Source organism: Callithrix jacchus, chromosome 1, assembly GCF_049354715.1.
Source record: "Callithrix jacchus isolate 240 chromosome 1, calJac240_pri, whole genome shotgun sequence".
Classification (NCBI taxonomy): Eukaryota; Metazoa; Chordata; class Mammalia; order Primates; family Cebidae; genus Callithrix; species Callithrix jacchus.
In genome coordinates this window covers 128,796,510-128,816,373 of record NC_133502.1, presented here as the reverse complement: position 1 = coordinate 128,816,373, position 19,864 = coordinate 128,796,510, and the positions used below count along the sequence as shown (strand labels likewise).

Here is a 19,864-nt window from a genome sequence, read left to right as displayed (position 1 = left end):
AAGAACCTGTTAAAAGAAGGATCCTTGGCTGGGCATCCTTCTTTTAACAGGTTCTTTTCTCCTGTTGTTGTAAAGTAGTGTCAACTAGTGCGCCCTCCAGTCAGTATGCCCACACTCTCAATAATGACACTCAGTTATTGAGCAGGTTAACTAACACATGCAAGTCCACAAAACGCACTTGTTAGAGACTTTGAACTTCCAAGGAAACATTAAGATGGCAGGTTATCCATATGGCTCATAAACAGACAAATACTAGAAGATCTTAAGGTTACCTGGCTAAGATGTGCTACGACAGAATGAAACCAGATCTGATGGAAATACCTGTTGTCTTTCTAGTCTCCATCTTCTGACCTAACTGCTTTCTTGAAAGAGCCAGTATGTGAAACATCTACATTTAAGACACGTGAGTACAAAATCTGGGAAACGCATCAGTGTATAGTTATACCATTTAAGTAACAAACTAACCCAAGGCTCAGTGCCCAATTCACACTTTACAGTATCAACTATAATACTTTATAAATTTGGATCACCTTGAATATGGAGTTTGATATTCTGCTCTATTTGGCAATCATATTATAATCATTTTCTTAAGCTATTACCTCCAAACACATGGATGTTGACAGCTACTGAGATTTTGATCAAGATGTCTCCAAAACACAGACTCCAGCCTGCCCCCTATTCAAATGACTATGTTCAATCCCTCAAAAAATACTGACAGAGCAAAGAAAGGCCAGGAACTGTTGTGGGTGTTGGTGATATGGTGCAAACAGGATAGAAAGGGCCTCTGACCTCACATGGCTTATATTCTAGAGGGAAACAGGTCATAAATATATAGTATCAGGTACAAATAAATGAAAAGAACATAATGCAGGGTGAGAGACATGTAATCATTTTAGTCTAACCCTATTATTTATTAAGTTGCACCACATGAAACTGCTGATTTTCAACTATTTCTGACCTACAGAATGGGCAATTTCATAAGTTTCATTCCGTCAGGAAACAACCAAGAATGCTTCTGATGGACCAGAAATTACAATGAATCCCTGGAAAGGCAAAAAGATACAGTGGCCTGGACTGGACAACTCTCTCTCCCATAGCAGAAGCTCTAGGAAAAGGCTGTGAATGCAGAAAGCTCCAAGAGAACTGATGGGAGGAGCAGTATGGACTGAGGTGGTAGGCAGGGTGATTGGATGGGGGATCCTGGAAGGAGCCTCAGATGATTTAACTCTGCACTACACCCCATCTCCACCCAGCCCTGGGGGCTCTGTCTTCATCCAGAGTATTCTGAGAGGCAAATATTTCTACCAGGAATGGGGGAAGGGGTGGCCCTAGTATAGTAGCCCGCAACCTTTTTAGCACCAGGGACCAATTTTACGGAAGACAATTTTTCCACAGAGAGGGACGGGGGATGGTTTCAGGATAAAACTCTTCCACCTCAGGGCATCAGGCATTGGATTTTCATAAGGAGTGCAAAACCTAGATCCTTTGCACACAAAGTTCACAATAGGGTTCCTGCTCCTATGAGAATCTAAGGCTGCTGCTGATCTGACAGGACGGGGAGCTCAGGCAGTCATGCTCACTCTTGCCCTGTGGCTCACCTTCTGCCATGCAGCCCGGTTCCTAACAAGCCACAGGGGTTGGAGACCCCTAACCTAGAGACCACCACTTTCCCCTGCGAATTCAACTACTTCTAAACCCAGAAAAGGTCCAAGAACTTGGTGGTCTATTATTGTTGTCGTTTTTTCTTTTTTTGGGGGGGTGGTGGCGTAAAGGAACAATATATATTACTTGTGCAATTAAAAAAAAAACCCTACACCTCTGGCACCTGATTGATCGTATTAGGAAGACAAAACTGGACACATCACATGCCTCCTGACAGGATGCAGAAAGAAAGATCCTTGCCAAGAATTCAAACCTGGTTATGATCAGAGCTAAATCTAGTTTACAGCAAACACAGGGGACACGAGAAGTCACTAAATGACACTTACGGATACTATTAGTAAAATCCAGAATGTGGATAAGCACTGAAAGACAAAAAGAAATACGAAAAACGAAGGCGGAATCCTCCAGACTAGAAGGCCTATTAAATCCACATGCGTAATGAATGGACCCTTATTTGAATAAATCAACTATTTTAAAAAAGTTCATGAGACAATAAGGTGGAGAGAATTTCCTATATATCTAAAAGTAAGAAAATATTAATTTAGGCTCTTAAAAAAATGTCCTTTTGAAACAAGATTTAGGAACTTAAAGAATCCATGATTATTATTATTCTTTTGTGTATATGTTTAAAAACTCCCATAATATAAAGAGACAGTCTACAGACTGGAAAAAATGTTTACAAACCACACCTCCAATAAGGGGTTAATATCCAAAATACATAAGGAACCTAACTGAAAGAAAGTTCCGAAAACACAGCCCGATTAAAAAACAGGCAAAGGATTTGAATAGACATTTCTTAAAAGAAGACATACAAATGGACAAAAGCTGTATGAAAAATGTTCAACATCACTAATCATCAGGAAAATGCAAATGAAAACCAAAATAAGATACCACCTCACACCTGTTTGAATGGCCTTTTGCTCTGTCACCCAGGATGGCGTGCAGTAGTGCATTCATGAATCACTCCAGCCTTGACCTCCCACGCTCAAGTGATCCTCCAACCTAAGTCTCCTAAGTAGCTGGGACTACAGGTATATACAAACATACCTGGCTAATTTTTTTTTTTTTTTTTAATAGAGGCAAGGTCCCACTATGTTGCCCAAGCTAGTCTCAAACTCCTGGGCTCAGGCAATCCTCTTGCTTCAACCTCTGGAAGTGCTAGGATTACAGGCATGGACTACTGTGGCAGGCCACAATGACTATTATCAAAATGACAAAACATAATGAGTGTTGATGAGGATGTGAAAAAAAACAGGAACTTTTTATACTGTTGGTAGGAATATAAATTAATATAGCCATTACTAAATTCCTCAAAAAAACTAAAAATATCAACTACCACATGATCCAATCCCATCTCAGGGTCTATAAGGAAATGAAATTTTTTTTTTGAGATGGAGTCTTGCTCTGTCACCAGGCTGGAGTGCAGTGGCGCAATCTCAGCTCACTGCAACCTCCGCCTCCTGGGTTCAAGCGATTCTTCCGCCTCAGCCTCCTGAGTAGCTGGGACCACAGGCACGTGCCACCACACCCAGCTAATTTTTCTGTATTTTTAGTAGAGACAGGGTTTCACCGTGTTGGCCAGGATGGTCTAAATCTCTTGACCTCATGATCCACCCTGCCTCGGCCTTCCAAAGTGCTGGGATTACAGGCGTGAGGAAATGAAATTTTACGTCAAGAAAGATACCAGCACTTCTATGCTCCCTGCAGCATTATTCACAATAGCCAAGATATGGAAGCAACATAAATGTCCATCAACAGAAGAACGGATAAGAAAATGTGGTATATATACACAATAGAATACCATTTAGCCTTAAAAGAGAAGGGAATTCTGTCAATTGCCACAACATGGGTGAACCTGGAGGATATATTATGTTAAGTGAAATAAGCCAGCCACAGAAAGACAAATACTGCATAATCTCACCCATATGTGGAATATAAATAAGTCAATGCATAGAAGTAAAGAGTAGAAAAGTTACCAGCGGCTGGGGTTCAGGAAGGTGTTGATCAAAGGACAAAATTTCAGTTAGACAGGAGTAGTAAGTTTTTGAGATTATACTGCATGGTGATTATAGCTAATGCCATATATTATGTATCTCAAAATTGTTAAAAATCAAAGGTTCTCCAAAGATAATATGTGGGGTTATGTTAATATATACATTTATCATTTGTCAACTAAAAAAAACAAAAAAACATGATGAAAAGCTTAAAGCAGGCGGGGCGTGGTGGCTCACACCTGTAATTCCAGCACTTTGCACTTTGGGAGGCTGAAACGGGTGGATCTCCTGAGGTCGGGAGTTCTAGACCAGCCTGACCAATATGGTAAAACCCTTGTCTCTACTAAAAACACAAAAATTCACTGGGCTTGGTGGCATGAGCCTGTAGTCCCAGCTATAGAAGGCTGAGACATAAGAATTGCTTGAACCCAGGAGGTAGAGGCTGCAGTGAGCCGAGAAAGTGCCACTGCATTCCAGCCTGGGCAACAGAGTGAGACACCATCTCAAACAAACAAACAAAAACAGCGAGCAAGCCTGTGGGCCTGCCCTCCCAGTTTCCCTGCTGGTTCCCACACAGTATCCATTTGAGCTGGAAATGACCAGCTACAACAGCCTAAATCATTTTGTATGACTGCTTACCTGTCAATGAACTGATCAATAATGACAATATCGCCGGGCTGAATCTCCTCCCTCAAAGAGCCACAAGCTGTGGTCACTATGACATGTGTACATCCCTCTTCCTTCAAAGCCCAGATGTTTGCCTGGTAGTTGACTTTTGAAGGCATGATGGTGTGCTGCCTCCCATGCCTAAGGAAGGAGAGAAAAAGATCATCAACCTGTGATGAGCACACCACCACCTGTTTTCTCCTAGAGTCTAGAAAAGAAGTGATTCTCTAGCAATCACCACAGACTAACACAGGGGGTCTCCTAGAACCCACTCCAGTGACCAACTAAAATTAACATTTTGGTTCACTGGATTCTGAAAAGCCACTTCTGTCTCAAAAATGTAGGGTGACAGATAGACCGTAGTGTGGTCCCCACTGTCATGTGCTGTATAAAGTGTGGGTGAATCTGAGACTTGCATCCAGTCATTAGAAAATGGCGAACATGCTGTAAGTGACTTCCATGATTAGGCTCTACCTTGCAAGCATGCACGAGAGATTCTCCTGCCGGCCTCCTGCATGCTTTCAAGGTACAGCCTAACCATGGAGGCGACTTCTAGCACCTCCACCACATTCTAATGGCAGGAAGCAAGCTGCTGTCAAGTGAACGGCCTGTGGAGCAGGCCACACGGCAGGGAATGTGAACCACCTCTAGAAGCCAAGGGCCTCCACCCTGCAACTTCCAGGAAATAAATTCTCCTATAACCACATGGGCTTAAACAAGGACCTCAAGCTGCAGTTGGGGACCCAGTCCTTGAATATGCCTTGCAGGGCCTGTGTAACCCCAAGCAGACATCCTGCTAAGCCGTGCCAGACTCTTGACCAACAGGAACTGGGAGACAACGTGTGTTCTTTTAAGCTGCTAAATTTGTGGTAATTTGTTATATAACAGTAGAGAACTCGTACATGTATCTTGAATAATTTCTAACTATAGGATAAAAATGACTTTGCCTCCTGTGATAAAGAGCAGCACCAGCCTCCTTAAGGAAACAACAATGTAGACACAAGTAACCCACTTCAGGAGCCCTAAGCCCACTCCCCAGAGACATATAACTTCTACTATCAAGAGGTCATTAATGATGCATTGTTTTTCTTTATCTTCATAAGAAGGGGGAAAATGATCAAAACATTTCTTCTTGCAGTTAGAACTAAAACCAGAGCTTTGATCTTAGTCGTCTCATCTACTTTCCCAATCTAAGGGGCAAGGGCATGAGATCTTTGATCTCTAAGTCAATATAACTCAACCCAAAATGATATACTGTAAATAAGATGTTCTGATTCTGCCAACATATAAAAACTCATACTTGCATCTTTACTCTTTGCAGAATTTAAGTTAAATTTAAATTATCTTTTAGTAGTAACATCCAAAAAGCTTAAAATAACCATACCTTGCAAGGAGGACGCAATCAACGTTTTTTATCTTCCCCAAAATTAAGGCATCAGATGGCTGCATGCAATGGAAAATGATAATTAACTCAGAGATTTAAAAACAGATATGTAAATTAAAATTGTTCAACTGCAATAGGACTCATGGAATCTGAAGAGTCTGAGGATACAACTTAGAGAAGAGGCAAGATCTGATTATCAATATAATCATTTAATCAATTACTTACCCCTCTGCAGGTTACACAGGTTACCATGGGTGTCTGTGTAGGTACCATTTAGTCAGATCTATTTGTAACGAGTACCCCAGGGGACTCTGACAGTAGACTGCTCAAATTTAGATATGTCAAAGTTATTGGGCAGGTTCAAGAAGAGGTGTGAGGGTGAAAGGCAGAAAGGGTAAGAAGCCACTGTCATGATATTAAGAACTTAGCACTGGAAATGTCTGCTTGTGTTAACCAGGTCTAAGATAGTTATGGAATGACTTGAGCTAAGGAAGGCTAGAAAGACCTTTACAACCAAGGGGTTTAAGACAATGAGCCAAGATGACAGCAGGACTGCGGGGACACAAGGTCAATGTAAGAATTTAGCTTAAAAGGAGGGTTTGATTGGGACAGCCAGATACAGAGATCTTACAGAAGGATCAGAGGATGCAGCAATACGGAATTAGGAGAATGCAGACACCCTCACCCTGGCCTAGGTTGAGTGACATGTGCTTGGAGAAGAAGCAACCTCCCCTACAAAAGGAAGAGTGTTTTATTTTTAGCTCAGTTATCCATTCAACTAACATCACGTATGTTCTCATTCCCCAGGACAATCTCCCTGCTCAGAAAATACCACTTGGTTATAATAATTCATCCTATTAGTCATCAACCTGTCCCCTAAATTAGTGTGGTGTGACCTATTGGCCCCAAATTAGACAGTGATTTGAATGCAGATTTGAAAAGTGCAGTTTCTGTGCCTGAAATGAGCATCAGCCTTCTAGCAACAGATTTTGAGAAGTGATTTACATATTCAGTACCCATCTTCTCAAAACATCAAAGTCTGGGGCATCCGTCAGACACCTTCTCAGCTAAAGGAACCTAACGGCAGAACTACTGGCCCTCTCTGCTGGGAGCAGACGACCCTGGGCCGCCAAAACAGAAGCAATATTTTTTTCTTTAATTTAAAAATCAAGCCAGCAAGGAGAAAGGAAAAAGCTAACATGCCTCCTCTAGTTGGATATTAACCTTGCCAAATGGAGTATCCACATATTTTTCAGTTCTTCCTTCTAAAATTTCTGGATCATCCAGGCCTGTTCCACCAATTATTCCAATCTAAGAGAGAAAAAGAGAAGATTATTGTATTTGGTAATTTTTTATTAGAAAAAAAAATTTAAGCAAACTCATTTATTCATATGCTCTTCTCCATTCTGCCAAGGCCTAGTTATCTTTTTAAAATCTGAAAATTACTGAAAAATCAACAAATATTTGAAAGTCTTCTATAAAAATCAACAAATATTTGAAGGCCCATTTCTATACTCTAAAAAGAGCCAAAAGGCCACCTTTTTGGACTCTATCACATTTACTTCTGACTGACTTATGAGTCAGCACAGAGAGGTACTTTAACCAACTCGGCGTAGAAAATCAAACTTAAAAGTAGTCAAATATGGTAGTGGAAAGTACTTTTTGATCAATTTTATTTCTCTACCAAATGGACTATGGAGTAAAGAATGTTCAGAAGACTGCTGAACATCTGGTAATTATTTCTCCTCATATTCTATTTGATAAAGAAATGAGAGGTTATGTTTCCTGCGCCATTAGAATCACAAAACTAGGAGAGAATGCAGACAGAGGAGACTGAAATAGCATGAAAAGTTATCCTCATATATATTCATGAAATCGATCATTCATATATGTATGCAAATTCATATTTATATACTGTAACTACATATATAGCATACCCATATATTAGTAAATAGATTTATGTAACTAAAAATAAGTAGTTCAAAAGGTAGTTATAAGTTTTTTTAAGTTCATGCATTGTGTTGCATTTCTCAGAGATTATCTTGAAAATCTTTGTCTGAGTTAAAGAAACCTCGCATTACCCTCTGAGAGTTGATCTAATTTGATGATTAAAAAATAGAAACAACAACAATTACAAAAATAATTATTAACTAAACGGTTAAAACTAAAAATTAAGTAACAAATCATTAGGTAATTTCCTTGGGCTGGTACTTCCTAAAGGAGAAAGTAAATAGTGCAAAGCTAAAGACACGACACTACTAAAACCTAATTAATGCAAGGTCACCTGAGCATTGTTAGTCTTCATTGAAAAGCTTTACATCTATTGTCACTTGAGTAACTAAATAAAAAGCAGGCTTCAAGAAAAAATTCCAGATTTAAGAATTCAGTGAACATGAATTAAATAATTTTCAGGTCAGGTTACACAAGCTGAGTCCCATCAACACATAAAAAATGGTTACCTTTCTGGCTCAGTTTCCTGAAAACAAACAAACAAGAAAATAAGGACTATTTGGTGAGGTTTTTAACTGAAGAACTGTGCCTGTTACACATGACATGATTTTGTAATTTGGGACTGTCCGCCACGAATTCCTTAAGTGGCAAAGCCAGGCTTTGATGTTGGCGCCATCTTGTGGAGGTAATTATTAAAATCACAGCAGGTTAACATATTTTATGTCACAGAACCTAACATTATTGTTAAAGGGTAACCAGTATTATAGTTTTCGAATCAACAGAAGTATTCACTTAAGTCAATACATTTAAATAATTCCAGTTCAATAGAAAAGAACAAAAATTCATACAGTTTTAGGAAATCCCAATCCTTCCTGAGCCTGGCTTCTCCACCTTATCCTTCATTCCATGGACCTCTGAAGCACCACAGGTCATGAGAAGGATAAGAAACCATCAAGCCTATGTCCTCACCTGGGACACAGATATGAACTGCTGACACTGAAATTACTCTCGGCCGACTCCCTGGGGATTCAGCTACTAGCTTTTTAACTTACCACTTTGACTTGGCTCTTTCTGGGTGTTCCCTGAGCCATGCCATCTCAGATTCTGGATTCAACACTGGATGCTCAGGCTCAAATACACAAATCAAGCTGCTTTGTTTGGAGCCACCCTCTCAGTTTAGGTGAACTTTCCCAGCATTGTAGCAGTTGTTGAGAAATGCTAACCAGGTTTACCGCTGAAATTCACAGGCCCTGAGCTCACTCTCAGCAGCCCCAAACTTGAGTCTGCACCACCTGGCTGCATGATGTCTGCACTAGGTAGGTGGCAACTCAGCCCTCAGCAAGGAACATGCAGTAGCCCTGGACATGAAAGCAAGAGTAGCTACTGTTCTGGAATAATCTGCAGGCAAGTCTATCCAGTCACTTAACTAGCTCCAGCTGTTTATGGAAACCCACACTGTGTGAGGGATACGGGGACAAGTGTAGCAATGGAGTCCCGCCATCCCAGGGAACTGGACCTCTAAGATGGAGGCCAGCAGGGCCAAGATGTGGCCGATGTCGCCACCTGCTGGTCCTACAGCAAAGTACAACTGGGATGAAGTATCCAAGCACTGATGGCCCAATTCTGTCATACTCCCTTGAGTCTCTAAGTTTGAGTCAAGTCAGTACCTGCCTTAGTAACAAAGTAACTGTGTCTGAGCACTGACATGTTACAGGCACTGTGCTAAGTGCTTCAGCAGCCTTACCTTATTTCATCATCATGACCATAAAATGGGCCCTATAGAATGTTACCCGTTTTACAAATGAGGAAAGAGAAGCACAAAAATGAAAAATCTCACCCAAAGGCAAATCATAAGGAGCAAACCTGGGATAGAAATCTAGGTCTTTCAGACCTAACCACTATGATGTGCCATCTCCCAATATACCCTGGAGTCCTTCATAACATCACACCCTATTGGAAAAGGTTTTTTTCGCCATGTTATGAGACAACATGGTCAGAGAGGTCAAGTTCATGACCAAGGTCACAGAAGAAGCACAGAAACAGTGACTCAGGGTATATAAGTGAATCACCTCAGAAGGAAGACTCTCAATGATGTCACCCATCCTTAGGAAACGATGACAAGATCTTGCCAGCCCTCCTAGCCCAGAAGCATCAGTCCTCAGTCCAGTTAACTCTAGACTGTGTAGGAAATGTGTTCAAGACCTGAGATGGAATTTCTGCCCAGCCAGGACTTCTTTATTACACAAGACAGAGTTCTGAAACAGGGAGTCAATCAAGGTCCTTAACAGATTTTAAAAGCTAGTGGCTCATGCCACACTTTTCCACTGGCTAACCACCAAACCAAACTTCTCAAAACTAGAACTTCTGCAGTGATAATAAAGCTATGACATCTGCTTCAGAAACCTAAAGCTGCCCACACCTACTTACAGTGACCTGAACTACCTGGTGTCTGCAACCATGAGGGGGGTCACCATCTGCCTGTGCTTCCCTGGCCAACTCAATGCCGACTTGCAGAAGCTGGCTGCGAACATGGTCCCATTCCCCCACCTGCACTTTGTGTCTAGCTTTGCCCTGCTGACCAGCCAGGACAGCCACCAGCACTGGACCCTGATGGTACCTAAGCCTACCCGGCAGATGTTTGATGCCAAGAACATGATGGCTGCCTGCAACCTCTGCCGTGGCTGCTACCTAACGGCCGCCATGTTCAGGGGCCACATGTCCATGAAGGAGGTGAACAGGCAAATGCTTAATGCCCAAAACATGAACAGCAGCTATTCCCTCAGTGTGGAAAGTCACAGACAGCTGTTTTACATGGTTGGTTGGGTCCCCCACTATGTAAAAACATTGTGACTTCCCACACTGAGGGCTAAAGATGTCTGCCACCTTCACTGGCAACTACACAGCTATGTAGGATCGATCAAGTGCATCTCAGAGCAGTGCACAGGCATGTTCTGGTGCAAGGCTTTCTTGTACTGGTACACGGGTGAGAGCATGGATGAGAGGGCACTCACCGAGACTGAGAGTAACATGAACGACCTGGTGTCTGAGTACCAGGAAGCCACAGCTGAGGAGAAGAAAGACTTTGAGGAATGAGCCCAGGAGGAGGTGGCCTAGAGCCTTCTGTTACTGTGTAAAGGGTGGAAGTGGTGTGAGCTCTCTATTCATGCACAGTCTGTTCTCTGACAGTCATGTCTTACTGTATGTGCACTTGCTGTTCTTTGTGTCTTGACATCACATGTTCTAAAGACAACCAAATGAAAGCATTTTCATAGTGAAAAAAAAATTTTTTTGTTCAAGAGCAAATCAATCCAAGGGTCTGACTTCTCTGAGACTGTGAAAGCATTTATCCAAATACCAGCTCATCTGGTCAGAATGGTTACTTCTAGCAATGCAGAAAGGGTGCATACTAGCCCCTACTCTGTCTATTTCTGCTAGTACCTGGCTGCAAGAGGTTTTACTAACCCTTCTTAGTCTCAGAAACTATTCATCATCACTTTGAGGTCTGGGCACACTGCTGTAAGGAACCCAGCACTCTATAACAGCATTCTGAAAAAACCATGAATCCAAGCAGTGGAGACCAGATCATGCCAGGGAGACAGGCTGCCTCTGAATGCTGCAAGTTCATGATGAGTTATGTGAACCAGAGCTGGAGCTGGCATAGCCTGATCTAAGCATTGCAGTCTTTTAGCTCTGGTTGCCATAACAATTTTGGCAAGCACAGCAGACAGAAGCCCTCATTATTGGGCTGATGTGGCTTTGAGGCCTGTAAGGGCTTTGCAAAATCCCAGAAGCCTAGCTGTATGGGAGACAGCAGTCAACTGTCTCAAGCTGGAAGGACTGTTAAAACCTGCAATAGGGTCCACAGGAATAGCTGGGGGCTCCATGTCTAACAAGACACCCCCCTCTGTAAGCCACCCTTGTAGGTAACGGTTATGGGTGGAACTGTGTCTCCCCTAAGTTCATATGTTGAAGTCCCAACTCTCAGTACCTCAGAATGTCACTATTTGCAGACAGTTTATAAAGAGGTAATTAAGATCAAATGAGGTCGCTGGGATGGGTCCTAATACAGTATAGCTCATGCTATGGTTTGAACGTGGTCAGCTTCGAAACTCCTGTTGAGGCTTGGACCCCAAATGTAGTGATGCTGGGAGGTAGTACCTTTAAGAAGAGTTTGAGCCGTGAGCTGTGGTAATGATCTACCCCCACATTGAGGGATTACTGTGGTCCCAGGGGAGGGTGTTCTTGCTCTCAATGGGTTGGATGAATTCCAGTAAGAGTGGGTTGTCACAAAGCAAGGTTTGTCTCTCTCTTTTTTGTGTTTCCTTTTTGTACCTCCCTGGTTCCCCTTTAGTTTCTTTTAAATAAACCTCTTTTCTTAATAAATTACCCTGTCTCAGGTATTTTGTTATAGCAACAGAAAACAGACTAAGAAAACTGTTGTCCTTATAAGAGGCAGGGATACAAACACATACAGAGGGAAGACCATGTGAAGAGAAATGGAGAATGTTGCCATCTACAAGCCAAGGAGACTGACCTTACAAGAAATCCACCTCAATCTCACCTGGATCTTGGACTTCTAACCTCCGGAATGGTGAGGAGATAACATTTCTGTCGTCTACTACCCCAGCCTGTATTGCTTTGTTATAGCAGTCCTTGCGAACTAATACAGTGACTCTCCATTTCAGTTAGAGAAGCTTGGGTGACCCACGGGCTCAGAACATTTATGGTTTTTATTTGACCAAACTCCCCTTGCAAAGAAAAGAGATAGTCTAAAGGGCAGACACACCTGAAGACACACTTCACCTGCTGCAATGCCCAGGTATTTTTAGAGGAGGATTTTCCCTAACGCATACTGTGTTTCTTAGAGCTCTCCTATGCTTATAGAACAGCAGCAGGACCTGCCCACCCTCCTGAGCCAGCTGCTGGATACCAGGACATTTCTCCTCTTCAGCTTGCAACACCAAAGCCCAGGCCCCAGGGATTCTGATTAGTTGGGCAAGGAGTAGTTTGTTTTTGAAGCTCCTCAGTTGATTCTAAAGTGTACTTAGAACTGAGCAATCTGCTCTAGGGCCTAAACCACAAATTTCTAAAATGTGGGCTGAGTGTGGTAAGCTGAATAATGCCCCTGCGCCAAAGACGTGCTAGCTACATCCTAATTCCCAGAACCAGGGAATATTACCTCAAATATGATTAAATCCAGGATCTTGAGATAGGGAGATTATCCCAGATTATCTGTGAGACCTAAATAAACTCACAAGGAGGCAAGAAGGTCAAATGAGGAAGAAAGTGGTATAACAACAGAAGCAGAGGGAGAGAAAAAGGGACATGATGCGGGGCCACGGGCCAAGAAGTGCTCCAGAAGCTGAAAAAGGCAAGGGAATGGATTTTCCCCATAAGCAGCAGAAACTTATCTCCTCACGGTTCTGGAGGCTAGAAGTCCAACTTCAAGGCGAGACTGGGATTGATTTCTCCTAAGGTCAGTCTCCTTGGCTTGTAGATGGCAGCATTCTCCATGTATGTGCCTGTGTCCCAATCTCTTAAAGCATAACAGTTTTCTTAGTCTGTTTTTCTGCTGCTATAACAGAATACCTGAGCCAGGATAATTTATAAAGAAAAGAGGTTTATTTAGCTCCTGGATCTATAGATTGAGAAAACTGAAAAGGGCACGGAAATGGATTTTCCAAGAGGAATCGGCCCTATAGACATGCTAACTTTAGCCTTGTAAGACTCATTTTGTATTTGAGGACTCCAGATCTGTAAGAGAATATATTGTATATGTGGTTTTTTTTTTTTTTGGAAACAGGGTCTCACTTTGTCACCTAGGTTGGAGTGCAATGGTGAAATCTCCACTTACTGCAGCCTCAACCTCCTGGGATCAAGTGATTTTCCTGTCTCAGCCCCCAAGAAGCTGGGACTACAAGTGCACATCACCATGCCTGGCTAATTTTTTGTGATTTTTTTGCAGAGATGGGGCTTCACTATGCTGCCCAGACTGGTCTCGAACTCCTGAGTTCAAGTGATCTACCAAGCTCAGCCCCCCAAGTGCTAGGATTACAGCCATGAGCCACTGCGCCTGGCCAAGTTTTATTATTAATCTGCTGGAATGAAAGCTGGGAAGCTGCTCAGGGGAGCCATGGTACACTGCAGGAGCCCTTCAGAAAGTCCTCTATCTGGGTGCCAAAGACTGGTTCGGCCCTCTATATAGTCACAAATACTGCCTACCCTTGGCTAATGCTGCAGGACAATGTCTCCCTAAGGTCCTCTCAGACAGGGGCAGTGTTAACCTCATGGCCTCTGGCTCCTGCTGCCTCTCTCCATGGCTCCCCACCAAGTAGTATCCTCACTTTCTGCCTGGACCACCTCTCACTGGAGTGAGCCACAAAAAAAGGACTGTTTCAATTACTCTCACTCCAGGTGGCTCCCTCTCTCCCTCCCTCAACCTGCCACCCACTCTGCTCCTGCAGCAAAGAGGCCCTTCAGCATCTCAGCCTCTGGCCCCCTAACCAGCAGTATCTGGGAGGAAGGGATCCTACACTCACCCTCCTTGGCTCCAAGGAGTCACTTGTGGCCCTTTACCTCCTACTCTGAAATGATCCACCAATACCACCATCTTTTTGGTTTTCCAGGTCAAAACCAGAAATCATCCTGTTCTTCTTCCTGCACTCTCCACATCTTACCCATCTCTCTGCTCTACCTGCAAATTCTATCCCCAATCTGATTATTCCTCACCACCTCCATGGCTCCTACCCCAGACTTCAGCACCAGCACCAAGACTTCTGGCCTGATCTCTTAGCTCTCCCCTCCCCTGTCCCCCACAGGCTATTCTGTACTTGGCAGCCAGGGTAATCATTTTAAAATGTAAATCAAATGCTGCCTCCTGCTTTTAACCCTTCAACAGCTTCCAAAACATTTAAAATAAAATGAAATTTCTTGATCATGGTCTACAAGAATGGCCTTATGAGCTGCATCCACCCAATTCTCACTCTGCATCTGTGATTTCCATTCCTACCGTATTGAGCTCACTTTCGTGAATCCTTGGTTTTTGCTGTCCTGACCCTCATCTCTATCCTCAGGTCTTCACTTGGATCTTTATCCTTATTTACACTATCAGCTTGTTTAAGTCCATTCAAGCTGCTATAACAAAATATCTTAGGACTGGGTGGCTTATAAACAGCAGAAATTTCTCAGTCTGAAGGCTTGGCAAATCCAAGGTCACAGCAGATTGTCTGGTGAAGGCCCATGTTTGGCTCATAAATGGTGTCCTCTTAGTTAATGGAAGGACCAAGACAGCTCTCTAGGGCCTCTTTTGTAAGGGTACTTATTCCATTCACGAGGGCTCTACCTTTATAACCTAATCACCCCCCAAAGGCCCGATCTCCTAATATAATCACATTGGCGATTAGGTTTCAACATACAGATTTTGGAGGCAGACCACTGCAGAGCTTAATATCTACCTCCCTAGGAGTGTTTTCTGACACCCCTTACCCAACTGACTCTTACTGCTGTTTTGCTTTCATGCCAGTTGGTTTTGCACCCTGACTACAATATGAACTTGAAGAAAATAGAGGCCTCGCTTATTCAAAGATGCATCCCCAGGGTCTGGCAGGTATTCAATAAATATTTTTGAATTGGATTCACCAGTAGATGGCTAGATTTGAAAGATATGCCAAATATACTGCCAATCCAAAACTCAGTGGAATCTTTCGCTTGCATGAGCTAACTGCACCTCTTAAATTGAGAATAAATTTAAGATCCATCCCCTGTTCATATCTCAATTTTAGAAAGAGAAGTACTTGGGCTGACATTAAAGGAGGACCTAGAACTGGGCTAAGTGTGTTACACGTTACTGTATTTAAATCCAGCAACCTCTCAAAGTAGTTATTACTAACTCTAGCCTCACAGCTGAGGACCCTAAGGCTGAGGGGTTTATTTGCTGATGAGGAAGTGATGGCACTGGGATATGAACCTGGGTCTCTTGTCCCTACAGTTTTTTCTTCCCCTCACCACCTTGAGCTGAGCTGCAGCCCCTCCTCTTCCAACTGAACTGTTGTTTCATAAATGACCAGATGAAATGATGGCAGTGAATCAAACCACACACACCACCTGCCTGTGACACCAGTGGGGCTCAGACACACACATGCCTCCCACACCTAATACTTACTTGGGTGTGGGAATACAGGGCGGCCTGCTTCATGCATGCACTCTGCCCCCCTCTTCAAGACGGACATTCTATAAAGTGCTCATCTTTTACTGTACATTCAGTCACAAGAAAACAGGGCAGAGAGATCACACTTCAGATTTCAGAAATGCCGCACATCTAGTTGGTGGAGTGCCGGGCTCTAGGCCCAATTCTGTCATTCTTTAGGTCCAGCTGTGTAATTCTGGACCCCTTAGCTGACCTTTCTGGGCCTTAACTTTACACTCACAAAAGGGCTTTGTGTGGCTATACGATGGTCTTGAAGGAACACTCCAGCTCCATAATTCTATAATTTGGGAATAGGTCGTGGTTTTAACCTGTTTTACTCTGGACACTGGCACCTCACATTTTCCATATAGAATGTTGCCTTAGAAGTCTGGGGACTATGGTGTTGGCATCATGGAATCTCAACAGCAAAGCTGTCATCTGTTCTAAACTAAAAGAAAAATCAACAGGCAGTCCTAGCACCATATGTACCTCTTAATTTTATATCCAGAAGCTTGCCAAGACCAAAAATACACATTATTCAATATTTACATCAGGCCTCTGAGAATCACATTGCCCATTCTGCACTTAAATGCACTGTATTAATTTGAAAGGAAACGGTGTGGCAGGGGGAATGTTAACCAGATTAATCACCATCTCTCTGTTTTTAGTGGCACTTTAAGTGTATTCCTATAAGGAGAAGGTGAAAAGTTGTGGCCTAATGACATCTAACACAATAACTTAATAATTGTTGGGGAAAAGATCATTCCAAATTAATCTCAGTTCCCCCTTATAAGCACTACCACTTAATAAGCTTCAACCATGTGCAATACAGACAACATAATTTTAGCCCTCCTGGCAAATTCTGCAGTAAAGTTCTCAGTTTATACGTGGGTACCTAAGTTTCACGAAAACCATTTCTGCCATGACATGAAGGCAGGGGTGAGGCCTTCTATATATATTTGCTGGATGTAAGATTCTTTTCAAAATGACAACATAAGTTTCATACATAACTCTGGCTGCAACACCCTTCATCATTCCTCTCATTTTAAGGGGCTCATTTAAACCTTCAAGGGCTTAATAAATTAATCTGGCTGATTACACATTGACCACAGAGATTCGCCTTCTCCCTGGAAAACTGCAGTCGAGCGTAGGGAACTGAGATGATTTGGAGAAGACCGCAACCTTCCTATCCCATAGGCCAAAAATTTCTAAAAGTCAAATAAGTTAACTGAGTTGCTTAGCCAGTAATAAACTGCCTGAAAAAGTTCTTAAGTTTTATCAATGTTTCTTTATGTGCTGTAATTCTCTCTCCGGACACTAACCAGGAGAGAAGTATTTAAAACCCCAGGGAAGCCAGCTTCTACTCTGAGAACTCGTGCCCTCCTCTGCACAAAGCCTCCCACCGCACAATGATCCCTTGTATCAAGGCCCCTGAGGGCCTAGGGCACAGGGAAATCGAACTCAACTTGCAAGGCTGCAAAACAAAGCAGTTTCAAGCCAGAGGCCTTCAAATGGTGAAGCCCTAAAATGGGACGCCTGTACTTCTTTTGTATGTTTTTTTAAAAAGTCTTGGAATCCTAGAGCATTACGCTGCTGGGAAAAACTTCAGAACGGAGAAGGCCCAGGTTTAGAGGAAAAAGAAGCCGGAAGCAAGCAAAAGAGCAAGTAAGCAGTTCTCCCACGTGGGCCTCAGGCAGCGAGCGGAGTCAGAGAGCGGAAACTGAAGTCCCTCAAGGCACTAAGAGACAGACGGTCACAGAAGCTGCAGACGCCCAGACACCTGGGACACCTGCTGGCTCCAGCCGGGTGCCTTTCTTGGAAAAAGAGTGGTGCTCGGGAATGGTGGCGGCAGGGGCGCAGCTTCTCACACCCACGACCCCTCTCTTCAAAGGGGTGCGGGTGCAGATGAGCCAAAAGGTGGTGTGTGTGTGTGAGGGGGTCGTTTGCAAGCATACCCTCTCCTCGCGCGGCAAGTGAGTCCCGAGTGCCGCGTCCCCGTCCCTCCCGGCCACTGCAGGGGCGCAAGGGCAGGGCGCACGGCCCCCCGAGGCGCGGTTCCCCGGGGCGGAGGCGAGAAGGCACCGGAGAGGGCGGACCGCTGCAGCTGGGAGGGCTCATCTCACCTTCACGACGGTGGTGGTGGTGCTTGAAGCCATGTCTGCACGGGAAAGGAAGCTGCAGTGGGTGAGCACTCGGGACTAAGGGAACCAAGCGAGCCAAAGAGCGGCAGCTGTGCCAACCTCACAGCGCGGGAGTCAGCAGTGCGGAGACCCGGGGCGGGCCCTGGCTCCTCCTCTTCCTCCCCGGGACAGCTGGATTGGCTGCTTGTGTGGGATCTCCGCCGCCACCCCTTCCCCAAATCGAAGTTCCCGCGTTCCGCCCCTTTTGCAGACCTTTCCGGTTCTCCAGATTTGTGTTGTTTTTATTCATCCGCTGTTACAACTAACGGATAATGACCATAATGGAGCACATTTATGGAGCTCTGTATTGTTCCAGACTGTATGTCTGCACTTTAATTGGCCCACTTAACTTTCACAAAAACCCTATAAGGAAGAGCAGCTCTCTCTGCTTGGCCCAATATTAGCGGCGTCGGAGGCCTCGGCTGCAAAATCAGGCCCCGCGGCGTTCCAGAAGTTCTCGCTGGAGGGAGAATCCTCATCAGGAAGGAACCGGCGGGCCCCTGAGAGTCTCTGGGGCAGTTAACGCGGGGCGGCGGTCGCGGGGACGTGGTTTGCCCTCCCTTCGGCTGCGAACCCACCGCGGGTTTGCGCATTTCCTTCATTCCTAGAGGACAGAGCTGGAATGGACTTGACCCAAGGCACTGGGATGACGAAAGGGAAATACGCAGAACAACTGTTATAATCTTTCTGGTTTACGAATTACGATTTACTAATTTTCAGTTTGAGGGGCGGCTCTTAAGGGGTTGAGACCCTGCGCCAACTCCTGCTCTAACCCGGCAGGGGGCATCGTTAATCCTTTCTACACCGCAGCGGCATCCAATACACCTGGATTCAGGGTCCAGATTAGGGTCTCCATCATTAAACAGTAGCAGGACACACACACACTCCCTTTAGAAGGATAATCTCTCACACACACTAGCCTTTTAGAGGGATAATCTCTCTCTCTCTCACACACAGACACACACACAAACACACACACACCATCAGCCCTTTAGAGGAATAATCTCTCTCTCTCTCTCTCCCTCTCTCTCTCTCTCTCTCTCACACACACACACACACACACACACACACACACCATCAGCCCTTTAGAGGGATAATCCCTCATTCTCAAAGCCCCCATCCCTTTCCTACTGGGATAATCCAATTTAACCTTACTGGACGGATTAAGCACTATGAGACCAAAATAATGGGTGGCAAGGATCTTAAGGGGGGAGTCTGAGATATAGAAATGCTGCAAATTAGCTTGGAGATGGGAGGAGGGCCAAGAAAGGAGATGCTTTCCTCTTTCCTTATAGCAACAAAACACGGACTAAACACAAGTACAGTTTAATTCAAAATACCAGTGTGATGTTAGCCTGGAAATTGCTCATAGCACCTGTTTACTTAAATAGTATAGACTTTTGTCCTCTCATTACTATATGCTTTAGGTCTAAATTTTCTCGCAATGTAAAATTTTCTTTATTCTGTTACAACCATCTATTTCTTTTTTCTTTCTTTCTTTCTTTTTTTTTTTTTTTTTTGAGACGGAGTTTCGCTCTTGTTCTCTTGTTACCCAGGCTGGAGTGCAAAGGCGCGATTTCGGCTCACCGCAACCTCCGTCTCCTGGGTTCAGGCAATTCTCCCGCCTCAGCCTCCCGAGTTGCTGGGATTACAGGCGTGCGCCACCATGCCCAGCTAATTTTTTGTATTTTTAGTAGAGACGGAGTTTCACCATGTTGACCAAGATGGTCTCGGTCTCTTGACCTCGTGATCCACCCGCCTCGGCCTCCCAAAGTGCTGGGATAACAGGCGTGAGCCACCACGCCCGGCCTCAACCATCTATTTCTTTTACGTTATAAAATGA

At 43.9% G+C, this 19,864-nt stretch overlaps 1 protein-coding gene across 4 annotated transcripts in view; it reads right to left on the bottom strand.

Annotated features, from left to right (window-relative positions):
* The window catches only part of MTAP (methylthioadenosine phosphorylase), an 81,633-nt gene extending 63,523 nt beyond the window's left edge, over positions 1 to 18,110 (bottom strand). For 2 of the 4 annotated variants that reach the window (XM_054256725.2, XM_054256727.2), the window contains exons 1-4: positions 17,965 to 18,110; positions 6,910 to 7,017; positions 5,707 to 5,765; positions 4,296 to 4,463 (exon numbers count right to left, since the gene is read on the bottom strand). In XM_054256725.2, coding sequence (XP_054112700.1) covers positions 4,296 to 4,463; positions 5,707 to 5,765; positions 6,910 to 7,017; positions 17,965 to 17,997 — 368 coding nt within the window. In that variant the 5' untranslated portion in view covers positions 17,998 to 18,110. The remainder of the gene's footprint in view (positions 1 to 4,295; positions 4,464 to 5,706; positions 5,766 to 6,909; positions 7,018 to 17,964) is intronic. The other 2 variants (XM_035306696.3, XM_002742974.7) reach the window with 1 other exon arrangement.
* Positions 18,111 to 19,864: the final 1,754 nt, after the last annotated feature.